Raw genomic sequence first — 14,176 nt, 5'->3', positions numbered from 1 at the left:
CGAGCGCTGCGGCCGCCACGACGCCAGCCTTTTGGGTTAGAGGCAACCTCAGCCCCTTTACCTCCAGCAAGCCGCCGCTGTATCCGGCTTCTTGGGCTCAGATTAATGTGGATCTTCCACGTAAACGATTTACGCACGAAATAAAAGCTCTTTAGAGCAATACTTCCTTTCAAGTTCTTAAGATGCCTCTAAATCTTCTGGGAGTGAGTGGCTGGGGTGGGGGCGGGGTGGACAGCGGGTGTTGGGGAGTGGGGGGTGGAGGGGGCAAGGCCCGGCAGACCTCTGGGAGTGGAGGGTTAACCACTCTGCGTTCTCACCAGGCTCCTCTGCAGTGCCAGTCCACTGTTGAGGCGACTACGATTCTGGGTGTCCTTGTCTCTCCTGGCATTTGTCTGAAATGGAACTGTCTGTCTGAACTAGGCCGGGACGCGCCCTACCCTGGGTAAGGAGGGAAGGTGGGGGTGGTGTGGGGGAGGAGGGGGCCCTGGGGTGGAGTTAGTCCCTGCCTATTTTCATATTCATTAGGACTGGGAGGTTGCCGGAGGAGCCCAACTGAGTTTCAAGATATAAAAGCAACTTCGGGTGCCCCTTCGGCAGCCGGGACGTATTAAGAGTCTAGGAGCTGGGTAGCTCCTGGAGTCTCGGGGCTCGCTTCCCCTTCCCTCCTCTCTGACCCTCCCTCCTCCCGCCCACTGCTCCCTCCTCCCTCCGCGCCCTCCAGCTCTGCGCGCCCCGGAGAGCTCGCGGACAGCCTTCCAGGATTATGGAGTTTCTGAGCGAGAAGTTTGCCCTTAAGAGCCCGCCAAGTAAAAATAGTGACTTTTACATGGGCACAGGAGGCGCGTTGGAGCACGTTATGGAGACGCTGGACAATGAGTCCTTTTACGGCAAAGCGACGGCTGGCAAATGCGTGCAGGCCTTCGGGCCGCTGCCGCGAGCTGAGCATCACGTGCGTCTGGACAGGACCTCGCCCTGTCAGGACAGCAGCGGTAAGTCACCAGGACCCCAGCTGGGCTCCAACCCCCAACCCCATCCTTATCTCTACTCCCCAGCGGCCTGGCCGGGGCTCCAAATTGAGCCCCTGCCACAGTCGTCCTTCCCCGAAGTGACGTGCGGTGCGGGTCGGAATAAAGAAATGTGGGAAAAGAAATTCAGATTGCTGGGGACCCGGCGCCGCGAACTTTGGTACTCCGGCAACTAGCTTGGGTCCAGAACTAAATCCTGCCTGATTCTATATCGCTTTTGTATAGAATTCACAACTGGACATGAAGGCTCTGACCAGGACCCCGGTGTAGGTTAACAGGGCTCTAAATAGGTCATAATTGAGTTAAAATACCGCGCCTCTGCTGTGAACCCGCCGGGATGCCGGGGCGCGAGGATGTGAAATCCATCACTAGATGTCACAGTGGTCAGGAAAACCAAAATCTTGGATCTCTTTTATGTGTGAGTGAGTATATGGGAAGCTACGAAACTGTTTTTATTGTCCCAGGAGTGACGACATTTTTATTGTAAAGATGGTGTATTTCTGTTGCTATATATTAGCTCGTATGAACTTAAAGTTCCTGCCGATTTTCTTTCTTTCTATATTGCGTTTGTAATGAGCAAATATCCGTTCTGGTCAAACATATAGTCACTTTAGCTTTGGGCAAAGCATTCCGGATTAAAAAAAAAAAAATCACTCACTTGCGGATTCTGCATTGTCTGTTTTTCTTCCTCCACATAAAATGTCACCTAACGAGCCTTTCGGAATGCTTCTGGTCAGAATCTTCAACTTTGAATGCCAGACTATCTCCAAGTCAAAATGTTATCAAAACAAACCATCTATCTTTTTCTATCTCGTAACCCAGTGCAAACCCTATCATTTCACATCCCGACAGTTAAAACAGGTTTATGATTCCAAGAGGACTTTTCCTTATCGTAGTGTATACTCCACCCTTAAGCTGTAAGGAGCCGGTCGCTTTAAAACAACAAACGAATTAAGTGTGAAATATTTACAACAAGCCACCGCCCCCTATTTTAATGGAGGTTCAAAAATCTGGCAAGCTCCGTAGCTCATTCGCTAAATCCTCTGTATACAGATTTTAAATGAATCTCACATTCTACTCGTTTTATTCAGTGCGGAGGCTGACTTTTGACTCGTACCTTTAGAACAAAAATAAATGCACATAACAAAATAAGCGTTTTTAGTCAATCGTTTGCTTGGCTAGATTGGAGCAACCAATATTACATACAAGAACTTTTTGGCTTCTTGGATACATGTCGGCGGTCGCAAGTGTTTTCGGCACTCTTGGATACGTGCCTGAAGTTATTGGAACTGACAGAATTTTTACAAATGATTTTGTAGTGGCCTGCATTGATTGCTAGATTAAACCCCACCGTGTTTTACATTGTCGGGAAAAAGGAAACAGGAGAAATGCTGGGTGATTGGTTTGGAGCGCTTCATTAACTTTTAAATGTTCATCTCACTGTTCTTGGAAGAATTTTAACAGGGGAATATGGAATAGAATGAGCATCGATGGTTACCGGCTAAGTTGGAGAAAAAGCCGGTCTTTCTTCAGACCTGCCCCCAGCGTCTTTGCGGCTTCCCCTCCCCCCTCTAATTGCCGCAGTTCCCGGTTTTAACTCTTGTCAGGGAAGACAAAACCTTATTGTTCATCAGTCATAGCCTTCTTCACATTTAATCTTACGGCACATCTTCCTTTGTATGAAATCGATGTGCAGTGTAAGTTATGTAGACAATAAAGTTCAATGTATTCGTGGAATACATTAAAAGTTCTCCAAACGCATAAAAGGAAATCCCACTCCCCCAGGACACCCCCACCCTCTTTTAAAGAAGCAAATAAAGCTAGTGCGGATTAATCCTTGGAAATCACTGTTCTGGTAGGGTAGATTTTGTTTTTCTTACAGAACAACAACGGCAACATAAATGAAGCCCAAACTGCCCAGTTTCCTTATGTTCATTCTATCCGTCTGTAAATTTTTAAGATGCAATACGTTTCGTGTCTTATTGCAAGCTTAAAAACTCCGATCTCAAGTTAATTATTAAAAATCCAATAACTCTTGACAGAGTACAAGATGCCGTTTTAAATTTTATCCTATTTTTGTATTTTCATTTCTGAGCATTCCTAGAGTAAACAATAATTTTCTTTTTGTCCTAACTATACACTCGTTAAACGAAAGTATAAAGTATTCAAGGAAAGTGAGGTGTTTGTAATGTAAAGAAGTGTATTTAAATCTTATACCTTTCTATTAAAAGATACTTTCAGAACTTGATAAGAATTTTAAAAATTAGTATATCTCTTTTTGAAGAAAATTTAAATTCAGACATGAGTAACTCATTGAACTAGAATGTGTAAAATGTAGAGGGAATCGTATCTCACTGCAATGACTCTCTGCTCAGCTTCCTGTTGTAAGAGGATGGAGATTTAATATTGGGAGAGAGATAATATTTAAAGTTGAAATAAATTTTTTTCCTGAAAACTAGGAGTTGTTTAATTTTGTCATATGTAAAAAAAGTATATGCTATAAGTTTTGTACATCCATATTAAAAAAAAAAGTCAGGGTTGTTTAGTTTTTTTTAAGTCTGGAGCAAATTTTCACTTGCCTATTTTAATTTGATGCATAAATGTACATTAGTCATATAAAATAGATCTGTGGACGTTGGCAGGTCATGAGTCCATGTACACATTTAGAATTCTTTTTAAACCCGATCCACAGTGAATTAATAATGAATTGCATATCATGTGATGATAGAATTAATACTGACAAAATAAATTATTAGCCGCTCTATTTCCTGATGCTCTAAATTATTTCACACTAATTACTTCATCAAAGTGTGTTTCACCATCCTGAGAATTGCTGTTCTCCTCCCTGGGTACAGTGAACTATGGGATCACCAAAGTAGAAGGACAGCCCCTCCACACCGAGCTGAATCGAGCAATGGACAGCTGCAACAATCTCAGGATGTCTCCTGTGAAAGGGATGCCAGAGAAGAGCGAACTGGATGAACTCGGGGACAAATGTGACAGCAATGTATCCAGCAGCAAAAAGAGGAGACACCGAACTACCTTCACCAGTTTGCAGCTGGAGGAACTGGAGAAGGTCTTCCAAAAAACCCATTACCCGGATGTATATGTTAGAGAACAACTTGCACTGAGAACAGAACTCACTGAGGCCAGAGTCCAGGTAGGCACCAAAAGACAAGGGCCTTTCTGGGAGGGATAGTGTTAGAATAACTGAATACTTGTATATTGTCATAAAGGAAGAAGCATTATCAGCTAAGACTTGTACCAAAGTAACGCATGAGCAAATTGGCCAATTAAAATTTCTCTATACTTGCAAAAGTTTTGACCACTCATGAAGTATAGGGACAGGAGATATTTCACAAGGTTAATAATGAAGTAATTAAAAAGAACAAAATTAGCATACCTCTGATTTAAAAAAAAGCCTTGAACTTATCTTTCCTTAATAAATAAATATATTTAATTTACCTTTTGTTTGATTTTCAACTATTGGGATTTTATTTTTTAGATTATATACCAGTTATTTGCAAATTATTTATATACAATCTCATAGATCTATAGTTTTATCTCAGTTGGAATTATTACAATGGAAAATAAAATAAGAACATAAACTATTAATAGTTAACATATATAATGTATATATAAATATATCATAAGTTATTTTTACTAATAAAATTGAAGATACATAAAATGGCTCATTTAGAGTTTTTTAGGCACAACCACTTCAGCATATATGCTAAATTTAATTTTAAAGATCTAGGTAATTATATATAAATGTAGTTCAGCATAAATAGTAATAATGCAGTTTAAGTATTAAGTAATTGTGTATGCCCTTGACTATATTTATAAATTGTTTAGTCAAATAATTAAACCAAAGGTTCAATGAATCTAATTTCTTAAAAAAAAACTAAAAAGAAAAAGATTTATAGATAAAATACTGCATTCATTCTCAGCAGTATTTTATTGTGCCTAGAGCTGATATTTTAAAATTACACTTTATTAGTTGTCAAGTAAAAAGTACAAATTTGAAAGGCAGTAATAAATCAAAAGAAAGGAGTTTTTTCATTTACTTTTATCGCTTTGCTTTAAGTTGGAAATTGTTGAATTCCCTATTTCATACACTACTATGATAGAAAGATGAATAAATTGTGTTTTCTTTCCTTTTGTTAATAATTAGTTTGGATGTACTGCCCATTTGTCATTACTGACCACACATGGTGATTTGGGATGACAGGCAGCAGCTTATGCTTGACTTTCTTGAAGCAAATGGAAATTCTATCACAGTTCAGCAAAATAATACGTAGGAAGTTCGCACTAAGGAAGAAGACTAGAATCGCCTAGTATTAACACCAGGCCTGCATGTGTTTTTTGTCCCATGTCTATTATTTAAATTAGTTATACTTGTAACCATAGAAAAATATGTTTACATGCAGACGGATCAGCTGTTCCTTCCATGTTTCCCCTTCAGTGAAGATTAATATCTGTTCAAGGACACGTAGAGAAACCAACCTGACCCATGTTAATGCAGGTTGTTCTCTTTCATGCATTTTACAGGAGGGCAGAAATCCACACTCATTTTAAAAAGACATAACTTCCAGAATACTTTTTGTGCCTCTCTGTGTAGATTGTAGGAAAATGTGTGTTCTGATGTTGTTGGCTCCATCCCTGGAAGCTGGGTTCAATATTTCATACAAGCAATATAACTTGAGAACGATACTTAACAGGTAGTTTCTTAACGTCTTGCTTTAATTTCAGAAAACTTTTCAAAGAGTAACGTTAAAATTGCTACATATGCGTAGGCCTTGAGCTGTATATTAATAATCAGCAAAAGTTGGGATGAGATAAAATATACAAAATTAGGATTTACTATTTAAAATATATTCACAAGTTTCAAGTAAAGTTTAATGAAAAGATTTCTGCAATTTATATTTGTCTGTACTTGAATTCCAATCTTAATATAATTGTGTAAAGAGAAATGAGCAATTTCTGAATACTTCCCAGGTGGTGCTTACTCAAAAATATTAAAGCTTCCATATTAAATATAATTTTCTCTTTCTCTTTTTAAATCATGAAGGAAAGCTTAATGATTTGGGTAGAGGGATATTGATTCAGTCATTCGTGACACTTGGCACCATCTGCTCACTTATTTTACTATTAATAAGTGATTTTTAACTGTATGTAGTAAATATAGTAATGTGTTTTAAACCACAGTTTAACTTCAAGCAGAAGTTTAGCTGTCAAGTCTAATAACAGATAATTTTATAATCTTAATTTGCTATGTCTAAGGAATCAAGGAATTTTACCTGCCAGCGATTTTAGATAACATACCACTTTTTTATTTTTAGAAGGATTATTTAAGTTTAAATATGTCTCAGAAGAGTCCTCAGCTTTTCACACCCTTTAACGATAATTTGTGGATAGACAAAGATGATAATTGTGTCGAGAAACAAAGATGATAATTGTGTTGTGAATTGGATGAAAGAGAGCATGGTACCATATTGTCTCTCTAACTCACTGCATCCATCTAGAGGATGAATAACAATGACAACAGGATGATCATATTTACAAATGTACACATTTTTATTTCCCACAAATAAATACACAGATATATATGAACACACACGAATTGTCTGAAGGCCGGGTTCTTTCTATTAAGTTATGTTGCCTCACAGATGTACCATCAGAATTCAAGAGAAAGCAAAACACGTGGATCCAGTTTGGATGTATAGAAATTTGGTTTTTCTTTTCTTTTTTTTTTTTTACTTTGTTAACTGTCATTCGCTTGATTTTCCTTTCTGACTTGAAAATTTGAATGTCAAGTTTGTTTGATGAAATGTTCTTCTGCTAAAATTATGTTCTTTGGAAAAAAAAATATACCAGGTTTGGTTTCAAAATCGAAGGGCCAAGTGGAGAAAAAGAGAACGTTACGGCCAAATACAGCAAGCTAAAAGCCATTTTGCTGCCACGTACGACATATCAGTTTTACCAAGGACTGACAGCTATCCACAGGTATGGTCCATGACACAGAATGCTCACATGGGGACAGTGGGTGTGGCTTGATTCAGAGGGTGAGCTTAGGGTTTATTAGACCCACTACAATAGTAAGGAGTGAAAATCTAGAATTCAGAAAACTTTTTCCATATTTAACAAATTTTTGATTTACTAAATGATTTATTTATTTTTACTATTTTTCTTTAAGAGCCAGTTACTGATAAATATTTCGTGGTCTGGGTCTTTTGGGCCTGCAAAAAAGAAAAAGAAAGGGAAAAGGGGAAAAAAGAATTAGCATTTAATGATATGCCTTAATTTCACTATGAACTTTAAGTATTCAGGCTAATTTGCTTCATTAATTTAAAACAGTATGTTGCCTGTCATAAAATTTGTGACCATAATTTTGTGCAACATGCAAGCTACTGATGTTAAATGTGACCTTTAAATGCTCAACTCTGCTTCCAAACTTTATTCTTTTGCCAACCTTTTTTTTCCACATTTGATATCACTCATTCTTTCAAGAGCATATTTAGTATTTTATGATCTTACAAGACAATTTTAAAAATTAAGGTAAGAAATATTTTTCATCTTTAAGAGTATTGATATTTCATTTTCTCATTGTGTTCTTTGTGATCAATAAATGTTTTCTTCATTTTTCACATTTTGTGATACTTAGGCGTGAGTTTTATCATCTTACAAATCTGTCCTATTGTATTTTCTTGGTATGGAGTAATGGTGTTAGAACTGCATTGTTGATGCTTGATAAGGGACATGGGACTCGTCTGGAGCAAGCTATGCATTGTTTTGTTCCTTGTTACTTACTGATACATGTTTTATAAGATGTTGCCATAGAAAGCTCAGGTGAAGTGTATCCTGGATAAATACCTTGATGGTTCTGTAGCAAGATCAGCTTGGCTCTAAATGTGAGAAGAGCCATTCGGTTCAAATGTAAATTCAGCACTTGAATGATGTTCCTTCCTAGTATTATTTTGTCTTTGAAAACCCTTTTAAAAACGATTTGAGGAACTTCTTGCTTTCATATAATTACTTAAAATTGTTGTGCAATTTTATATATTAAAAAGGATTGCTGGACAGTACCAACTTCAGGTACCTCCTCTTAAAACTTAGAATAAAACAAGCCTAGTTATGTTAAGGAATTGGCCATGAACGCATGAATGTTGTCTTACAGGGCAAGCAATAAGCAACTGCTATGGCTCAGGCTTTTCCCTAGAAGGTTTCAATAGGTCGGTAATTTGGAAATGATTTGAGTCATTGCCACATGCGTCCAATAATATATCTCGGGTACTATAAAATTTATCTTCAAAGCAGTTACCTTATTTCTACCTGGTTCAAAGCATGGCTGTCTTCTGCCTACTTATGGTCACAGAGCTAGTGAAATTTCATTCACCTCATATTTTTTGGGTCACTTAGTTGAATTCAAAACAAAATGTTATGAATATGTTTTTCTTCTCAGTTGACAGCGTCATCGAAGAGAAAATTTCATACCTTACAGATTTTGTTACTACACGACGCTTATGTATTGTCCAGAGTTATACAATAACTTATTTAAACAAAATGAAAACCTTATGTAATGGGGGTTAATTTTCTCCATTTCTCACATTAAGGAAGTGAGGCACAGAAGTAGGAGGTATACATTTACTCTAATGAAACCCACATTTGACCAGTGTTACTTTTGCCTCAATTTCACAAGTTCCTTTTGAAAACATTATTTAAATATCCATTAAAATTTCAGACATGAATATTTTACTCACATCACTTCACCCTGCCTTCTCCTCTAATTCCTCCCAAGTCTCCCACTCACTTTCAAATTCACAATGTATTCTTCTTCAGTTATTGTTGCATTTACACACACACACATACACACACACACAACTCTGTTGAGACCATTTTGTTTTGCTTCTGTTTATAGTAGTTAAAGACTGTCCCTTAGACTGTCCCTTACCCATACAATAGTCTTTTCAAGTTTTACTAGTTGTATTATCAGAAACATAATTATAAAAAGGCCTCTACAGGGTGCTCTGATATTAGCATCTACAGTTTACTTCAGGAGTTCAGGGAATGTACCTCAAGCCTGTAAAATAGTGAACGAGTGAGATTATGTTTATATCCTTTTGAAGCTACTAACTGCAGACTTTAGAAGAGAAAGAAGCCAAATTGTGAACTGTTTTCTAGTAGAATTTAGGCAGTTGTACTTAGTAAGTTTCCTGCATCATTCTTGACTGAAATCACTCATTTTGAATATAGCACTTGGATCCCGGGTTCTACTTTCTATTTTATGTTCCTGGCTGTTGGTTACCTTATTTTTGGCTCCTCTTCCTTATTTTCTGTTTTATAGAGCATTTTGAATAGGGTCTGGCACCAATTAGGATCTTTTTGTGGGCCTACAACACTGATGAGCATCCCCCCCACTAGCAACATTCTGGCATTGACTTGCTTCATCTCAAAGCTTTGGGCGTCAGTTAACACAATATGGTAGCCTCACAGCTAAGACAGGAAGAGAACATGGTACGTCTAGGAGGACATTCGGGAGTTATTTTTTTTTTCACTTCCATAAAGTATGGGAATTTTACACTTTCTTTTAAATCCCAACGTGCTTGAATATTTGAATACATTGGCTATACTAAAGCATGGGAATACAGAGTAACAGTGCTGAATTTATCTTGACAGTCAAATTGATAAATGCCTATAAAATGAACAGTGTAACAAAGTTTCATACTATCCTGTATTAGTGATTTTTTTCAATTTTGTTCTGGTCGGGAATTCTGAAATCAAGCAAATGTCACACTAAAGCCTGGCAAAAGCCAGGGAAGGATTCTCCTTCCACTTAAAAGTATAGAGTAGACTGTTTTTAGTTTCTTTGAAAAAAAAATTATGTCAAGATTAGGTCCTCCAAGCTTCAGCCTAAAGGAAATGTTTTCTATCATGCAGCCTGAAAATAGAAACACAATGGAAGAAATGGGCACCGAAATAGCATCCTACAACTCAGCGCAATAAGACATTGAATTTGGTACTGTTACTAATTACAGCGGGAAGAAAAGTATTAACTACAGAAATGTTGGAAACTGGAACATGTTGGAGGCAGGGCAGAAATAAAGAATTAAAAATTTGGCAGGGAAGCAAAAACATGCACAGAAATACGAGAAAAACAGAAAAAAGTTTTAAAAATACAGTTTTTGAAGTATGGAAAATCACTGTACTTAGCAGAGAGATGTCTATAGTGGACACAAACAGTAATTAATGCTGGGAACATGCTTTAAATGTGTGTTTCATCTGGCTTTCATGATTTTGCAGTAGTAACTTCACTCTAGAAATATCAGTAAGTGTGAACAACTAAGGTATTATTTAAAACCTATTTCTTCCTTATTGCCACATATCCACTTGGGTTCACATTCTGAGCTTAGGCATCAAGGGCTATTTTTACAATATCGTCTTTGAAATGTACTCAATGAAATGCTCAATTTTGACATTAAAATGTGACTTTCTGTTTTGGAAATCAAAAATTCTACCATTTTAAAAATTTTCTGAAGAATAATGTAAAATATTTCAAAAGTGTTGAAACTCTTTAGAATGTGATAAGATATATCTTTGAAAATTTTTTGAATGTCTTTTGTTGCTAATGAACAAGATGTGTTGAATAGTCTCTAGAGCTATATATGATAAGGTCATTTTTTTTTTTTATGTGCTGAAGACAGTTTAAACTAAGCATGTGGTTTGTACCTATAATCCCAGCTCTCAGCAATATATTGAAGCCAAATGAACAAGAGTTCAAAGTCATTTAGCCTATGAGTTTTAGGGCAAGCTGGAATTCAAGAAACACTACTCAACCACACAAGCAACCAGACAATGAACCAACCAGTCAAACAAACAACCCAGCCAAACAACCAGTCAACAAACCAACCAACCAACTAACCACTCCATATATATTAAAGCCAGGCATGATGGTACACACCTCTAGTCCAACATTCAGGAAGCAGAGATAATTGGATTTCTGTGGGAGAACTGACTTAGTAAGAGCATGAGATTGATTTCCAGACACCAGGTCTGAGGACCAGTCATTTGGGCACCTGTGCACACACACACACACACACACACACACACACACACTCATATAGTTAAAAAACAAAACAAATCTTTTCTCTTAAAAGTCCATTGCTTTGGCCTACCATATCAGGTCCCACTGATATGGCAACGTTGTGATCCAGCTAAATTATTTGATGCTCAGGACATGACTGTTTTAATACATTCTCATTGCTCGCATGAAAGCTGTTTGTCTATGAGAATCCCATTCCCGACCCATGTAATATTTGGTCTTTGACCTTAAGTCCTCCCTCTATCAGAGCCCTCTCAGAGTCAGTGAAGTGTGTGGTACTTAAGGTCTCTGTACTATTTTGCAATGTAGTCTTTAAAAAATACGATCCATTTTTAAATCACCTCTCTATCGCTGTGACAGTAAACAAATTATTAAATAGTAAACAGATGTAAATGATGAGTACTGATTTACTTCAGTAATTTTTCACTATTAAACGGAAAATAAATATGAGTAAAGGAGATGGAACCCTTTCAGTTTAAGCTACTGACCCCTCCTCAGTTTCCTACTTTAATAGACTGGATTTTCAGACCCCATTTCATCATATTGATTTTTCAATGGTCTTTACATTTTATCAACAAATACACGTTTTCTGCTGCTTTAGGCATGAAGGTTATATGGGTGATATAGACAAAATCCTCTGCTCTGTCGGTTGATTACAAGCTAGGTAATGTTTATTTTAAGTTACACACACACCTCTGCACAGAAACAAGACCTGAGTAACTAGAGACTTAAATGGCTTTAGGCATGGATTTAAAAAGTAAGCACGAACCTATCAACATTAGATACTCATTTATTCATAATTAAGAAAAGTAAAGTATTTAAAAACAATATTTGAAGGAAGTATTTTCTGTTCAGGTGTGAACATTTTCTGCCAACCTTTATTCCTCCAGGGATTGCTGTTTTCGCACAGTCAGGCTCCATTTGGATCACAGGGACATTCACTGTGTTATGTACTAGCCAGGTGCTTTTGATAAATTCACTGACTTCCTCTTGAGTCTTTATTTGCAAGCTTAGAAGTATTTCTGAGGCTAATGCAGGAAATATTGGACAATTGATGATGATTTTTTCTTTATTCGGAGGGTTAAACTGATTTCTGAATATAAAAACCCTTGCTTACTTGGTGTCTTTGGAGCTTAGTCCTGGGACGTGAGAAAATCTTGGGTTAATATATGGTTCGCATTCAAACCCTGACTTTACTGCTTAATCACTTTCAGATTTTTGGCAAGTGAATTAACTTCTAGGAACATCTCTCCATACTTAGGATATGAGAATAAAAGTTCCGATGACATTTTTGAGTGCTGAATAAAATAGTTTATGCAAAGTCCTCAGGACAGGGCCTTGCACACAACCAGCTCTCTGTAAGTGGCTGTGATCCTTATAGCCATTAGTTACCAATATTTACTTTTTCAAGTACATCCTCACTCTTTTAAAATTGTAGCATTTAATCTCATCCAGGGAGAGTAAAATTACTAATTAAGGGCTTGAGGGAAAAAAAATCACATTCCCTTAACTACACTTTCCAGGTTAAACTAGGACAACCAAATAACTGTAACTTTAGAAGTTCGGGTGCATAAGATTGAAGTCACCATGATCCCCTTCTCATGAAGAAAATGTTTTCACAAAAGGTTTCAGTAAAAGGTTTCAAGTATTTGTTTCGTCTTATTTGTACCACCAAAAATATGAATGAGTTCTGTGTACTTTGGTGAGAGAGATGTCACTAAGTTTGTTTTACCAAATGCACGTGTAATCACCGTATCACTTATTGTACTCCTTTTCAGAATTTTTGAAGTAGGCGAACCAATATATTTTAAAGTAATTAATCACAAAATTATATTTGGCATATGAGGTAATGAAAAATAACAAAATATGATATGGCCAATGAATGTTCTCACTTTATAAAATATGGTATGGTCAGTCATGAAATGTTACAGGAAGAACAGAAACCATAGTGTCATAAGGTCAAAAAGTTATATGGAGAGTACTGATTTGCAAATATCTTAAATGTGGATTCATGTCCTTTCTTCAATGCTTAAAATAAGTAGGTGTGCATTTTTATAATATTGGGTTTATTTTTTCATAACTCTTTTATACCTTAAAAAGAAAAAATCAGTTGATTGAATATATTACAAGAATACATAAGAAAAACATGAAAGGACATATTAGTATATATGTTACCATAAACATATTAGCATATAGGTAACAAATATATATTCAAAGATCACATATATATATATATATATGTATATATATATATATATATTCTTAAAAGAATAGAGAAGAGTCCTATAGGAAATAAAGCTTTGTTTGTCTACCAGAAAAGATGAATTAAAACCTGAATTTTATTTTCATACTATGAGAATTTTGTTTAGTTTTCTTATTTAAAGTTTTACCTGTATCATATTAATTTAATTAGTGTATCTGCTTTTGGCATGGTGTCTCATATTGCCCTTGTGGGTCTAATGCTATTTTTATTCCCCATGTTATTATAGATTTCTCTCTTTTTTTTAATTTTGTTTTGTTTTGTTTTTTTTGAGACAGGGTTTCTCTGTATACCCCTGGATGTCCTGGAACTCACTCTATAGACTAAGCTGGCCTCTAACTCAGAAATCCGCCTGCTTCTGCCTCCCAAGTGCTTGGATTAAAGGTGTGCGCCACCACTGCCCAGCTTGTTATTATAAATTTCTAAAAACAAAATCAAGTTATTTCAAAAATATCACAAAATATCACGTGTGTGTGTGTATGTGTGTGTGTATGTGTGTGTGTAAAAGCATAAAAATAAGTAAAGAAATAGAGGCCATCATGTATTTGAGAGAAATCAAGGACTGGCTGAAGGAAGGAAAGGGAAGAGGGAAAATGACGATTTTTTAAAATCTCAACAAATAATTAAAAATAATAAAATAAAATTCAGCTCAAAAATAAATAAAATTACAAGATATGGTGGGCCATGCTATTAATACAAGCACTCATGATGCAGAGGCAGAAGCAGAGAGGCGGAGAGGCAGAGGAGAGGCAGAGGAGAGGCAGAGGAGAGGCAGAGGAGAGGCAGAGAGGC

General features: G+C 36.6%; 1 protein-coding gene across 1 annotated transcript in view; it reads left to right on the top strand.

Moving 5' to 3' along the window:
* Positions 1-300: 300 nt before the first annotated feature.
* The window catches only part of Alx1 (ALX homeobox 1), a 21,000-nt gene continuing 7,124 nt past the window's right edge, over positions 301-14,176 (top strand). The window contains exons 1-3 of the mRNA XM_028783119.1: positions 301-989; positions 3,881-4,185; positions 6,903-7,031. Of these exons, the coding sequence (XP_028638952.1) occupies positions 764-989; positions 3,881-4,185; positions 6,903-7,031 (660 nt within the window). The 5' untranslated portion in view covers positions 301-763. The remainder of the gene's footprint in view (positions 990-3,880; positions 4,186-6,902; positions 7,032-14,176) is intronic.

This window comes from Grammomys surdaster, unplaced genomic scaffold, assembly GCF_004785775.1.
Source record: "Grammomys surdaster isolate TR1022 unplaced genomic scaffold, NIH_TR_1.0 958, whole genome shotgun sequence".
In the NCBI taxonomy this organism is placed as follows: Eukaryota; Metazoa; Chordata; class Mammalia; order Rodentia; family Muridae; genus Grammomys; species Grammomys surdaster.
The sequence above is the reverse complement of the archived record's forward strand: the minus strand, read 5'-3'. Positions and strand labels throughout refer to the sequence as shown.